The 14,859-nt window shown below is 51.3% G+C and overlaps 1 protein-coding gene and 1 long non-coding RNA gene across 8 annotated transcripts in view; one reads left to right on the top strand and one right to left on the bottom strand.

Moving 5' to 3' along the window:
- PAX8 (paired box 8) overlaps positions 1–6,689 on the bottom strand; it is a 37,485-nt gene extending 30,796 nt beyond the window's left edge. For 4 of the 7 annotated variants that reach the window (XM_081203142.1, XM_081203144.1, XM_081203143.1 and 1 more), the window contains exons 1-2: positions 6,488–6,666; positions 6,223–6,327 (exon numbers count right to left, since the gene is read on the bottom strand). In XM_081203142.1, the coding sequence (XP_081059268.1) occupies positions 6,223–6,327; positions 6,488–6,491 (109 nt within the window). In that variant the 5' untranslated portion in view covers positions 6,492–6,666. Of the gene's footprint in view, positions 1–6,222; positions 6,328–6,432 lie in introns of all 7 variants that reach the window. The other 3 variants (XM_081203146.1, XM_081203147.1, XM_081203148.1) reach the window with 3 other exon arrangements.
- Positions 1–14,859, top strand: part of LOC308592091 — a 302,880-nt gene that overhangs the window by 187,200 nt on the left and 100,821 nt on the right. The window contains exon 2 of the long non-coding RNA XR_014010368.1: positions 13,117–13,202. This is a non-coding gene — a long non-coding RNA (uncharacterized lncRNA). The remainder of the gene's footprint in view (positions 1–13,116; positions 13,203–14,859) is intronic.

Below are 14,859 nucleotides of genomic sequence, written 5' to 3'. Positions count from 1 at the left end.
CTACTCAGGCAGTCAGCATAGCCAGGAAGGACAGTGGGAGCTGTGGTTCAGCAACAACTGAGGGTTGTTTCACCTACTTTCTCAGTTCATAGAATCAGATAATTGCAGAGTTGGAAAGGACCGTGAGGATCGCATCCGCTTCAGCACCATGGATGGGGCTGCAAAGAGCACAAAGACTGTGGCGCTTTGGGTACAAATAGGAGAATCTCACCTCCCACCCCCGCCTGAAGAATTGTATTTGTGGATGCTCTTGAAAATAGCAGCAGTAATAATAATAATAATAATAATAATAATAATAATAATAATGTTTATTTATACCCCACCCTCCCCAGCCAAGGCCGGGCTCAGGGCGGCTAACAAGCAATAATAAAAACAAGTTGAATGAATACCACTTAAAAACAAGATTAAAATACAACATTAAAACATTAAACTGCAGCCTCATCACACGAGAAAGGAAAAAGGAAAAAGAAAGAGGGGGAGGGAATCAAACTGGCTCCAAGCCAAAGGCCAGGCAGAACAACTATGTCTTACAGGCCCTGCAGAAAGAAATCAGATCCTGCAGGGCCCTGGTCTCATGAAGCAGAGCGTTCCACCAGGCCAGAGCCAGTGTTAAAAAGGCCCTGCCTCTGGTTGAGGCTAATTTGACTTCCTTAGGGCCCGGGACCTCTAGGGTGTTGCGGTCCCATAGGTACTAGGGTCCTAGGCCGTGAAGGGCTTTAAAGGTCAAAACCAGCACCTTAAACCTGACCCTGTACTCCACCGGGAGCCAGTGCAGCTGGAAAAGCACTGGGTGAATATGCTCCCTTGGCAGAGAGCCCGTGAGGAGCCGCTGGAGTTTCTGGGACAGCTTCAAGGGCAGCCCCGCGTAGAGCGAATTACAGTAGTCAAGCCTGGAGATGACCGTCGCATGAATCACTGTGGCCAGGTTGGGGCGGGAAAGGTAAGGGACTTGAGGACGGGTCTTGCACTTGGCGGTGTCTGCGCATCTACGGGATGAACACGACAGAATTGTGTCGGCTTTGTTGTTCCCTCCCCCCCAAAAAATATTTTGGAATGTTTCTCTTCACCACGTTAGCCCCCACGGGGCACGTGATTTCCCCTGATTGCTCGTTGCACTAGCCTAGCCCAGCAGAACTGTAAAAAGTTCACTTTCAAAGCAGCGCCCGCGGTATCCCTGGGCTAGCGAGGGATGGGGAGGGCCAGTACCTTACAGGTTTTCAGCCAGCCCCTGCACACCTGTACTTGGAAGGGAGGGCTGCCGTTTCCTACTAATCAAATAGCTAATTGCAGTGTTAATTAATTTCTTCCTGGAATGAGGTTTCTTAAGTCAGCGAGCCAATTGAGAAGGATGAGGGCATGAAATGGCTCCCAAACGGGAAATGCGCAGCAAAATCCTCCAGCCGCCGGACTCTTGCAACCGGCTTCCATCTAGACGCAAAACAGCATGAAGGACATTCGAAGGCTCGTCTGGAAGCGCCCAGCGCCTCGCAGCGCCAGGTAGGAATTTGATCCGGAAACAGCAGAGAGGAAAAGAAGTTCGATCAAGCCCGATAGCTTCTCACTTGGTTTTTGCTCCTCGTGACGGACTTCCAGATCAGATTTCCTCGGCCCGGCTGCCCCAGACACCAGCCAACATAACTGATCACAAGACGTAGCACATGCACAGCATTTGAATAGCAGTACCCATCAACTTGGGGTTCGGGGCGGCGACCACCTCAAATATTTTATTGGGAGGGAGAAGGGACCTCAGCCCCTAGGAGTTGGTTCTTATGGCACCCGTCCCCCGCCATGCTGGCTGCAAGCAAGTCATTTCCATGGAGCAGCAGTCGGGGGCCAAACAGCTGGAGCCGCAAAACCGGGGTGTCCGCCTGGGGAAGACTGGGCATCGCAGGGAAAGCAAGGGCGGCCTCACTTGCCTGCACAGCCAAAGCCAATTTCCCGGCCCCGTTGCCCTCTGGGCTGGAAACCAGCGGGTTTCCATGTGTGTACCGTACCCGCCTCCCAGGAGCTGCCAGGTCTTACGCGCCCTCCGCTGTATCTCCCGGTGGAGCTTCGGTTCCGTTCTCTGTTCCATCGAGCACAGTTGCTGTTGTTGTTTAGTCGTTTAATCGTGTCCAACTCTTCGTGACCCCCTGGACCAGAGCACGCCAGGCACTCCTGTCTTCCGCTGCCTCCCGCAGTTTGGTCAAACTCATGTTTGTAGCTTCGAGAACACTGTCCCACCATCTCGTCCTCTGTCGTCCCCTTCTTCTTATGCCCTCCATCTTTCCCTACATCAGGGTCTTTTCCAGGGAGTCTTCTCTTCTCATGAGGTGGCCAAAGTATTGGAGCCTCAGCTTCAGGATCTGTCCATCCAGTGAGCACTCAGGGCTGATTTCCTTCAGAATGGAGAGGTTTGATCTTCTTGCAGTCCATGGGACTCTCAAGAGTCTTCTCCAGCACCATATTTCAAAAGCATCAATTCTTCTAGGATCAGCCTTCTTGATGGTCCAGCTCTCACTTCCATACATCACTACTGGGAAAACCATAGCTTTAACTATACGGACCTTTGTCGGCAAGGTGATGTCTCTACGAGCACGGTAGCCGCGCCTGTTGCTCTTTGACAAGTTTCGCTCACATCCCCTCTTCGCCAGTTTTAGAAAGAAAGGAAGGAAGGAAGGAAGGAAGGAAGGAAGGAAGGAAGGAAGGAAGGAAGGAAGGAAGGAAGGAAGGAAGAAAGAAAGAAAGAAAGAAAGAAAGAAAGAAAGAAAGAAAGAAAGAAAGAAAGAAAGAAAGAAAGAAAGAAAGAAAGAAAGAAAGAGGATCTGGCGTCACGAACTTCCGAGGGCATTTGCTCCCTCCTTAGTCCCACTTGGGATGGAATCAAGACGTGTTCGACTCCGTCTTAAAAGTCAGAAAAGCAAATTCGCTCCAGCACGCCGGTCATCACCAGACAGGAGTGCCAACCTTGGCCCGTCGGTGCCTGGGACCGTGGGTGCCCTGGCACCAGAAACTGTGGGTGCCCGGTCCCTTCATGGGGAATTTTGTTGGGGCTCGAGCACCCAGGGCCCCAGGGAGTTGGCACCTATGTCACCAATGGTTCTGGAAAAGCCAAATCTTGTCAGAACCCGAAGGGCGGCAGACAGGAGCCCGAAGGTGGTCGCTGTCGAGGCAAGAGGGCGACGCAGCCTCCCCATTTCATGTCGGCTCTTTTACCTATTTTGTCATTGAACCATTTTGGGTGCAGAGGTTGCCTCAGAGGAAGATGGAAACACACCCGGCACCTTTTCATTCAAGCTGCTTGCGGGCCCGCGAGAGAAACACGACGAGACCAATCCAAAATAAAAGGGTTGCCCCTCGCTCCCAGACCCACCAGCGCGTTCCTGCCCCTTGGACATGGGAGCGGCCGAGCCGAGCCAAAGAACCGAGACCCGGGGACGGATCCGTCTCCTCTGCAAGGGGGTTGCCGGGGTCTTGAAGGGATGTTAGGGTTGTCCGGATGCCCAAGCGAGAATCTTGTACAAATGCCCCGTTTGCGCCTGGGACAGAAGGAGCGCTTAAGACTGTATGGCGAAGAAATGCGGCATAAGAACTCCTGCAATATACCGACAGTCTTCAGAGGCTACCCAAGACTTCGACGTGGGCAGCCGGGACCATTCAGATGATCTTGTTATATATTTAATTGATCGATTGATTCTACTTCCGCTGTGGCCAAACTAGGTCTGCAAAAAGGGCCCCGCCTAAGCGTTTCCTTCATGCAGAAATATTCCGAGTGGGACGACATCGTTTGGGTCAGTTGGAGGCAGCAACTACTCCGAATGCCAGCTGCTAGAAACCGCAGCAAGGGAGAGGGAGCTTGTGGTCGAATCCTGCCGTCCGGTTTCTCCCCCTGCTCGGCCTCTGCAAGAACACGAAGCTGGACTCGACGGGCCTCTGGCCGGATCCAGAATGCAGGGACTTCTTATGCTTTTACGTCTCCAAGAAAACGGCCGCTGAAATTGTGAGACGGAATTGTGGAGATGGAAGCGGACACCTTGTTTGGGGAATGGAAAAAAGGGAGCCCTGGAAAGAGAAGGGAAGTGGGGCGGGACGGAGCGATGGTCGACGAGAAGGCAGGCCTGGGGCTGCAAAACCGACGTGGCGGGCCGGACGGAGCGTCCCTCCGGTCCCTTCGCAGCCGGTGCGGTGGCATTGGAAGCACCGAGGGATTGTCGCTGCCAGCCGCCGCCGGTCTCGCTGCTTCTCCCCACGGGAGGGAGGGGGCCTCGGCCCGCCCAGAAGCCTCCCGGGGCGAAGCGGGACTTGCTTCGGATTCGAAAGAGGCACCGGCGAACGCGCGAACCGGAGCACGTGTCCCGAAGCAGCCGAGTGGATGGGATTCGGAACGCCCCGCGATTCCAGTCTGGAAGGGCTGGAGACTTGACCCGGGGGAATCAGACGCGCCTCAATCCGAAGAGGCCGACACGTGGCAGCGGCTGGACTCCTTTGAACCTGCTTTTTCTGAAACGTCATGTTTGGCCCAGCATTCACTCGAATATGAACTTCTTTAGGGGAAAAAAGTCTGTTGCTCAGCGGGCAACGGACACTGAATTAGCTGGGCGACCCAATGCTACAGTGAGTTGCCATATTGTGGCAACCCCGAGAGTTTTTGCAGCGCCGGGAAAGAAGGATAATTTTGACATCTAAAAGCCTAGATGGTTGCACAACTGGTGGGGAGGAACAACAACAACAACAACAACAACAACAACAACAACAACAACAACAACAACAACAACAACAAATAATAATAATAATAATAATAATAATAATAATAATAATAATAATAATAATAATAATAATAATAATAATAATAATAATAATAATAATATTGGCGGACCGTGCAGCAGAAGCAGCAATACCCCACATCCAAATTTCACGCTAACGGGAACTGAATTTTCCCTTTTCTTTCCAACCCGCCGCTGGCAATTCTCCTGCGCTCTGCCTCCTGAGAAATCTCACGGTTGCTCTCCGAGAAGAAGAAAATGCAAATAATACAGAAATTGATGACCAGTGGAGATCTCGGTCACCTGCATGGGCGTAGCCAGGATTTATGTTGGGGCGCAGAACCTCAGTTAGTAAAGTACATTTATTGATTTACTTGATTTAGGGGGGCAGCTGCCCCCCTGCCCCCCTTACTTACGCCCATGGGCACCTGCCGTGAAGGGAGCCCAGTTGAATATCGGCTCAGGAGGAAACGAAAATACTGCGTTGGCCCCACTTGGTTGGCCAGGGAGCCACAGACCTGACTTTCAGCCGGAAAAGGAGGCCTCGCGGTGGCCTTTCTGCCTCCAACCCCGCAAATGTCTGGACAACTTGGGAAAGGGGCCCCGCGCTGGCCAGGTGGGCGGGCTGTGACACACACACCTCCCGCGCGCGCGCGCTCAGAGGTGTGCGCGGGGCGCGCCAGACCCCGCTGATCCCGATCCACGTCTCCCGCACGTCGAAACTTTGCTAGGGTAAGAAGGAGGTGCGCTTCGTGTAGCAGCCCAGCTCCCTCTTCGCCCCGGGGCTCAGCCCCACACGGAGTGAAGAAGCGGCTGCTTTGCGCAACAGCTTCACCCCCCAAAATCAGGGGATCTGGAGGTTGCTACGTGGGAGCCCCAGGGGAGTTTGAACGGCAGGCGAGCCCTTCACTCCAAGCTTGTGCGTTTTGTGGGGCAGGGGCTGGAGGAGGCTTTCTCCGGTGCCCCTGGGTGGGGCGAGTCGGGCAGGAGCGACCCCCTCTCCGGCCACAGAGGACGCCTTTGCCTCCCTCCGCAAGCGCAGAGGCGGATTCTTGCGCCCCGCTTGGCGAGGCGGCTGAGAGCCCAGCGACTCGCTCGGGCTGCTCGCCATGGGGCTCAGCCGTCCCCCCTTGTGTGGACCCTCCCCGCAAGCCTGGCTGGCCGCGGCAGGAGGGCTCCCAGGCTGGCCTTGGGCGCGCGCAACTTCCGCGCAGGCGGGCCGGGAATGCCCTGCCTTCCCTTCCGCGGCGTCGGCCTCCCGGACCTCCTTCCCCGACGCGCGTGGGGCGAGGGGGCTGGAAGAGACCGGCAGCCCAGCTGGAGGGGGGGCAGCGGCAGTTGGGGCGCCAGCTGGGAGTGGAAGGCACGCAGCCGGGGGAAGGCTCTTCTCTCACCCGCCCTACAGGTTGGGAGTCGGCGAGTGAGTCTCCCACTCCCTCCCACCCTGGTCCCTCCGCCCCACCGCCACGGGAAAGCTTACCTGAGCGGATGGAGTTATGGGGCATGGCTTGGCCGGCTCGTCGGGGGGCGGGCGAGAGGCCGCCGGGTCCTTTTCCTGGAGGGATCCGAAGCCCTGCTCTTGCTGCTGGGGGAGAGAAAGAGAGAGCGGCCTGAGGAAAGGTGGGGGGCCGCCCCAGCAAAGGGCACTTTTCTGGGCACCTGCTGGACGCGCGTGTTTCAGTGAGGAGACCTCAGAAGCACCCAAGGCGAGGAGGGCCGAGGGTTCCTGGAAGGGCCCCCCGTACCCATTTCTCGACGACCCTGGGATTTGTGAAGGTTCCCGGAAAGCTGCGTGGCCCTGGCACCTCTCCACCCACCCCAACGCGGGTCTCCTGCCTCTGGCGCCCCAGGAGGACCCTTTACCTGGTCGCCTCCACCGGGGCCAGCCGGAGAAAGGAGCTGCTGGTCCTGGGCGGCTTCTCCGGCCGTTTTGTCCCCAGGAAAAGAGACATGGCAAGCTGGTTTTATCCACACAGCCCCCTCGCAGCTCTGCCTCGGCAAGCGAAGAGGCGCTGGATTGGCTGCCTGGGGTTTTGGAGGGGGAGAGAAAGCAGGGGGGTCATGGCTGAGTGCTTTTAAGAGTTAAAAAGAACTGCTCAGGAGCTGTTGTGAAAGAAGCCAGGCAGGAGGGAAGGAAAGGAAAGCAAGGCCTGGCCTGGTGGGGAGAGCTCCTTCCTGGGTCCACATCACCTGCCCTGGACTGCTAGGCCCAGCTGTGGCCCCCACTGACAGCTGGGCCAGGCTGGGGCAGCAGGGAGTGCCTGTGATGATGGGACGCCTACTTGTGCCCTTGCACAACACAGGGAGCCACCTCACTCAGTATTGCTTGCACTGACTCACCCTGGGTTTCCAGGCACCAGTAGTGGACCCTTTTCAGGAAAAGAAGACTGCCATCGCACTGGGGCCCTTTGCAGAGGATTTGTTGGTTCCGAGGGGCTCATCCTGTAAACTTGCTCAGGTGGGGCAGCTACCCTACAGGAGGTCTGGTGAAAAATCCCCACTTGGAGCAAGTGTTTGTTTCAGTGGAAGGGCGAGGAGCAGAGACACGTACCTAGAACTGTAGAATCGTAGAGTTGGAAGGGGTCGCAAGGGTCATTTTGTCCAACCCCCTGCAATGCAGGGATCTTTCACCCAACGTAGGGCTCGAACCTGGAATGAAGAGTCTCATGCTCTGCTGACTGAGGTTCAATTGTGCTCCTGGCAAGGAGATGTTGGCTGCCCAGAGCAGCCTGGGGAGCTCGCAGACAGGCTGGCAAGCTCCTAGCCACTCTGAGCCAGAGTAAAAAGGTAAAGGTAAAGGGACCCCTGACCATTAGGTCCAGTCGTGGCTGACTCTGGGGTTGTGGCACTCATCTCGCTTTATTGGCCGGAGGAGCCGGTGTACAGCTTCCGGGTCATGTGGCCAGCATGACTAAGCCGCTTCTGGGGAACCAGAGTAGCGCACAGAAACGCCGTTTACCTTCCCGCCAGAGTGGTACCATTTATCTATTTGCACTTTGACGTGCTTTCGAACTGCTAAGTTGGCAGGATCAGGGACCGAGCAATGAGAGCTCACCCCATTGCAGGGATTCGAACCGCCAACCTTCTGATCGGCAAGTCCTAGGCTCTGTGGTTTAACCCACAGCGCCACTCGCATCCCTCTGAGCCAGAGTGGAGGTGCACAATTTCTGTGTTCTTGACGGGGTCCAACCCCCCTAGTGAGGAGGGGTAAAAGTCCATCAGGATATACTGCTAGATTGCTGCCAGATCTGCTGAATCAGTAAAGGATTTCTGATTCCCTCTAGAAACCAGAAGAAGCTGTTGTCAGTTAGGTGTCCGGGGCCCCTGATCTGCAGCAACTCACATCTAGCTTTCGTTCTGGTATGTGGAGGTGTGTGACTTGGGCGCAGTCTGTGCTTGGCTCCACCCGTTGAGCATCTGCCCTCAAGCTACTATTTTGCAGCTGTCACTAGGTGGTGGACCACTCCATTCTGGTTAATATAATAAGTGTGAAGTCTGCAGAACAGAAAGGACAAGAGAAATGCCGGCAGATGAGGTGAGGTCACATAACACAACACAACATGGACCAGGGTACTTTTGGCGAAATCACAGGAGCTCGGGGGGGGGGGAGGGGGCTGTGCTATGAAATGCAGAATAGCTCTGTAATTTTTTTGGGGGGGGGGAATAAATTTCTGTATCACTTGATTGTAACAAAACCTCTAAAGAATTTACAATTGCTGTAAATACAGTGGTACCTCAGGTTACATATGCTTCAGGATACATACGCTTCAGGTTGCAGACTCCGCTAACCCAAAAATAGTGCTTCAGGTTAAGAACTTGGCTTCAGGATGGGAACAGAAATTGTGCTCCGGGGGCACAGCAGCAGCAGGAGGCCCCATTAGCTAAAGTGGTGCTTCAGGTTAAGAACAGTTTCAGGTTAAGAATGGACCTCCGGAACGAATTAAGTATGTAACCAGAGGTACCACTGTACAATGAATATGCTGTGCCCTAGCTGCATTTTCTGGATCAAGCCCCACACAGCACATATTACAGTAATATAATCTTGAATTAGGGATGCGGGTGGCGCTGTGCCTAGGCCTTGCTGATCAGAAGGTCGGTGGTTCGAATCCCCGCGACGGGGTGAGCTCCCGTTGCTCAGTCCCTGTTCCTGCCAAACTAGCAGTTCAAAAGCACGTCAAAGTGCAAGTAGATAAATAGGTACCACTCTAGTGGGAAGGTAAACGGCGTTTCCATGCGCTGCTCTGGTTCGCCAGAAGCGGCTTAGTCATGCTGGCTCCCTCGGCCAATAAAGAGAGATGAGCGCCGCAACCCCAAAGTCGGCCATGACTTGACATAATGGTCAGGGGTCCCTTTACCTTCACCTTTTATCTTGAATTTACAAATGCCTGAGTAAGGTCTCCCAGCCCAGGAATGGTTGTCATACCAGGCATAGCTGGAAAAGTGTTTCTAGCCACTGAGACTACCTGGCTCTCCAGCAACAGAGCCAGCTCCAGAAGCACTGTATGCCTGCTCTTCCCGGGAATGGGCAACCCCATCTCAGGCAGGCAATTGACCTGTTTCTCTGACATGGGAATCACCCACCCAGAGTGCTGCTGTCTGGCCGGGATTCAGGCTCAACTAATTTCCTTTCTCCCATCCCACCACTCAGCCCAGGCACTGGTCCAGGTCTTGCATGGCCTCTCAAGATTCTGATGTTACGTGAAAACAGAGCTAAGTGTCGCCAGCATGCTGATGGTGCCTTTCCCCCCATACTCCTAATGACAGCTCCCAGCAGCTTCTTGTAGATATTAAACAGCACTGGGGATAAAATAATGGTCTGTGGCGCTCCATAGCATAACCAGCAGGGGGCCGAAAAGCACCCTCCCAATGCTACTTACTGGATTTGATCCCGTAATCAGGACTGGAATAGTATCAGTATCAAAAGCTACAGTGAGACCAAGAAGCAGGCATCCAGGCCATCAAAGAAGACTCAGTCCCATGACCAGGTGGAGCCCAGGTTGGATAATGATGATGATAATAATAATAATTTATTATTTATACCCCACCCATCTGGCTGGGTTTCCCCAGCCACTCTGGGCGGCTTCCAACAAAACACTAAAATACAATAACCTATTAAACATTAAAAGCTTCCCTAAACGGGGCTGCCTTCAGATGTCTTCTAAAAGTCCGGTAGTTGTTTTTCTCTTAGACATCTGATGGGAGGGTGTTCCACAGGGCAGGTGCCACTACCAAGAAGGCCCTCTGCCTGGTTCCCTGTAACTTGGCTTCTTGCAGTGAGGGAACCGCCAGAAGGCCCACAGTGCTGGACCTCAGTGTCTGGGCAGAATGATGGAGGTGGAAACACTCCTTCAGGTATACTGGACCGAGGCCATTTAGGGCTTTCAAGGTCAGCACCAACACTTTGAATTGTGCTCGGAAACGTACTGGGAGCCAGTGTAGGTCTTTCAAGATCGGTGTTATGTGGTCTCGGCGGCCACTCCCAGTCACCAGTCTAGCTGCCGCATTCTGGATTAGTTGTAGTTTCTGGGTCACCTTCAAAGGTAGCCCCACACAGAGCGTATTGCAGTAGTCCAAGCGAGAGATAGCTAGAGCATGGACCACTCTGGCAAGCCAATCTACAGGCAGGTAGGGTCTCAGCCTGCATACCAAGTAGAGTTGGTAGACAGCAGCCCTGGACACAGAATTGACCTGTGCATCCATGGACAGCTGTGAGTCCAGAATGTCTCCCAGGCTGCGCACCTGGTCTTTCAGGAATGGATCAAAGTATTTTGTGTCATCCAAGGATGCTTGCAGCTGCTCCGCTGCTACTCCCTCCAACACCTTCCCCAAGAAGGAGGCATCTGCCATTAGTTGCCAGTTATTCCCATCCAAGAGGTCCAGGGAAGGTTTATTTAGGAGTGGCCTGGTATCTTGAGGTTCAGGCCTGGTTTGGGAATTCTCTCTGCGTGAATGAACATTATCAAAAGTTGGGTGATGGAGTGAGCCCCTGTTTCCCTTACTCAATCTCTCAGTGGCTTTGGGTACCACTGGCATACTCCTGAGGACTGCAGTGGTTTCATTCCTACCTGTGCAGTTGAGTCCAGAGTAGCACTGTGGAGTGTGCTTTGACTCCCTGGAGCTTGTGTTGTGAGGTTCCACCAGACACTATTTTGTCCCCAACGCTGTTTAAAGTCTTCCTGAAGCCACCAGTCTATTTTTACATAAATAAATAACTGGTTAGGACTGCACTGTAATACCACCAGGTGCATGAAGAACATAAGGAAAAGGTTAAGCAACAGGAACAGAACAGCTGATGGCATTGCAATCAAGGGTAACCGTGAGGCATTCTCTACAATATGCTGAATATAGCCCCACCCCCCTGCTGGTTTATTTTATTTTTTACCTGTATACCTATTCCAGGTAATATATTCCAAGCTATATTACTTGGAAACTTTTGGGAATTACAGGGACAGAACTACCCAAACTGTACAGGAATTTATTCATGTATACGACTACAGCGGCAAGAATGTTCCTTGCCCCAAAATGGAAAGAAGAAGAAGAAGAAGAAGAAGAAGAAGAAGAAGAAGAAGAAGAAGAAGAAGAAGAAGAAGAGTGGGTACAAAAACTTCAGGAATATGCAGAAATGGCAAAACTTACCAGAAAAATCAGAAATCAAGATAACAAACTTTTTTAAATAAAAGAATGGAACTTGTTTATTGAATATGTACAAATAGATTGTAAACAGATAAGAACATTGGCAGGATTACTGTAATAACCTGCAGTTTTATAAGAGTATATATTTAAAGTAGATGAATAAATGAGTGAATTAACTTAATTTGGATATGCAGAAAATATAAAAAATAAATTTAAGGAACTGCAGAAAGAGGGGGAAGGAAGTCAAGTTTTGAAATGTTAAAATGATAATAAAATTATTGAAATGTATAAAATTGAAAATCATTAATGATAATGATAACAACAACAACAACAACTATTACTTGGAAACTTGAGATTTGTGAGATTAATAAGGAGGAGGGTTTGCTGCCTTACTCACCCTGTTGCCAAAATTCCCCAGGTGCCTAACCTTCTTGTCACTTGCAGCTGAGACAATTCATCAGCTGGGAATCCCCTCATGTCCATGCTGCCTTGCAAGCTTCCCCTAACTATCTCAGTTGTCTAGGAAATAACCGTTTGGTAAGATCAGCCTTAAGGATGCAGGTGGCACTGTGGGTTAAAACACAGAACCTAGGACTTGCCGATCAGAAGGTCGGTGGTTCGAATCCCCGTGACGGGTGAGCTCCCGTTGCTCAGTCCCTGCTCCTGCCCACCTAGCAGTTCGAAAGCACGTCAGAGTGCAAGTAGATAAATAGGTACCACTCCAGCGGGAAGGCAAATGGTATTTCCGTGCGCTGCTCTGGTTCCCCAGAAGCGGCTTAGTCATGCTGGCCACATGACCCGGAAGCTGTACGCCGGCTCCCTCGGTCAGTAAAGTGAGATGAGCGCCGCAACCCCAGAGTCGGCCACAACTGGACCTAATGGTCAGGGGTCCATTTGCCTTTTTAAGATCAGCTTTGTCTTTCTGGCCTGGGTGTTGTCGCCTTCTCTGCTGGAGGGCATGCTTTCAGGAAGGGATTGCTCTTTGCTAAGACCAAACCACCAGGGATGTCAGCAAAAAAAAAGAGGGCAACTCCACAACGCCCTCTCTTGTGAGGAGCCCTACTGCCATTGTCACCTGTAGTGGAAGGAAGTGTGTGATAGGAGCGCCCCTGTCCTCCTGGCCTGGCCTTGGTCATCTGCTCTGCTCCTGGATCCACTGGGGTGGGTGGGTGCATTTTCAGACATAATTGTTCTCCTACATGGCCAGTATCTGTGCAGACTGTATGACTGTGGTAGGAGAACAGCTGCTTGACCTGGATTAATAATAATAATAATAATAATAATAATAATAATAATAATAATAATAATAATAATTTATTATTTATACCCCGCCCATCTGACTGGGTTTCCCCAGCCACTCTGGGCGGCTTGCAACAAAACGCTAAAATACAATAACCTATTAAACATTAAAAGCTTCCCTAAATGGGGCTGCCTTCAGATGTCTTCTAAAAGTCTGGTCGTTGTTCTTCTCTTTGACATCTGGTGGGAGGGCTTTCCACAGGGCGGGTGCCACCACCGAGAAGGCCCTCTGTCTGGTTCCCTGTAACTCGGCTTCTCGCAGTGAGGGAACCGCCAGAAGGCCCTCGGCACTGGACCTCAGTGTCCGGGCAGAACGATGGGGGTGGAGACGCTCCTTCAGGTATACAGGACTGAGGCCGTTTAGGGCTTTAAAGGTCAGCACCAACACTTTGAATTGTGCTCGGAAACGTACTGGGAGCCAGTGTAGGTCTTTCAAGACCAGTGTTATATGGTCTCAGCGGCCACTCCCAATCACCAGTCTAGCTGCCACATTCTGGATTAGTTGTAGTTTCCGGGTCACCTTCAAAGGTAGCCCCACGAAGAGAACATTGCAGTAGTCCAAGTGAGAGATAACCAGAGCATGCACCACTCTGGTGAGCCAATCTACAGGCAGGTAGGGTCTCAGCCTGCATACCAAGTAGAGTTGGTAGACAGCAGCCCTGGACACAGAATTGACCTGTGCATCCATGGACAGCTGTGAGTCCAGAATATCTCCCAGGCTGCGCACCTGGTCTTTCAGGAATGGATCAAAGTATTTTGTGTCATCCAAGGATGCTTGCAGCTGCTCCGCTGCTACTCCCTCCAACACCTTCCAACACCTTCCCCAAGAAGGAGGCATCTGCCATTAGTTGCCAGTTATTCCCATCCAAGAGGTCCAGGGAAGGTTTATTTAGGAGTGGCCTGGTATCTTGAGGTTCAGGCCTGGTTTGGGAATGCGTAACAGATGTTCTCTTCCCTCCTGTTCTCTTTACCTTCTGTGCCACTTCTTCTTCAACTGCAAGTCTTACTAACTAATTTTTGTAAGCCGCATTGGGATCATTTTTAGCTAAATGGCGGGTAGAAACATTTTAAATAAATAGTCAGAGAAGCATTTCGCATTTATTTATTTCTTATTTGTTCTGTAGCTGGTTGGTGTTCCTTTCTCCAAAAGTGCTCAGAAGTGGCTCCTCATCAGCATAGACTGGGTGGGTGGGCACAAGCTTCTGTCTTGCCCTGGTGGTTCACAGAATCATAGACCTGTGGAACTGGAAGGGACCACAAGGGTCGTCTAGTCTAACCCCTTGCAATACAGAAATCTTTTGCTTTTAACGTCTTTGATCACAGAGTGCCTCAAATTTGCAGGTGGCATCAAACTAATGCCTTAGAAGATGGAAATGGGATTATTAATTTTTTAAAAATTAATTTATTTAATCATTTTTTCAACACAAACAGCAAACACAAAAAACACATACAACAAAAACCACAATAACTCTAATAACACAATTTAACAATTCAGATTTGAGTACTGATGTATCTATAACTACACCCTTTTAACAATATTTCCCCACCTCTCCTCCCCCTACTTCCCACCATTTTCCACCTTATCGCTTAAGTATCCCTTCCAGATTTCTTCATATTTATCCATTCTTAATTTGCGTCGATATGCAATTCGTTTGTATGTAACTAGTCTGTCCATATTGTCAATCCATGTGCTCAATGGAATCTATTTGCGGCTCTTCCAATTCATCAAAACAAGTTTTTTTTGCTTCTAATATGGCACGGTAAATCTTTTTTTTTTACCCCATGTAATCTTCCACGTTTCCGGTATATAATTTAGAATTAAATTAAAATCCCCTAAATAACAAAACAAAACAAAAAAACCTCTTGCTATATATATCCACACCTCACAAATGTTGGGCACCACCCACACTCTCTGTCCAGTGATAGCAAGCTTCCAGGGGGTTCCAGGAACTCCCCCAAGGTCTGTGCTCCTTTGGAGATTTGAAGACGCAATGGAGACCACTGTAGCTTTAAGAAATATGATTTATTCACATATTTACACCTTCAGTCTGCATGGAGGGAGTCCAGATCTGACGACACGGCCATCTCAAGCAGGGCATCTTACCCGCAGCAATGGAGTGATGGAGTCAAAGGCCTTCAGCCAGCCTGCCCAAGATGGATCTCAGTCTTTCTTCTCCCTTTCTTC

This window comes from Podarcis bocagei, assembly GCF_964188305.1.
Source record: "Podarcis bocagei genome assembly, chromosome: 7".
NCBI lineage: Eukaryota > Metazoa > Chordata > Lepidosauria > Squamata > Lacertidae > Podarcis > Podarcis bocagei.
Note: the sequence above shows the minus strand (reverse complement) of the source record. Positions and strands in the feature narration are given on the sequence as shown.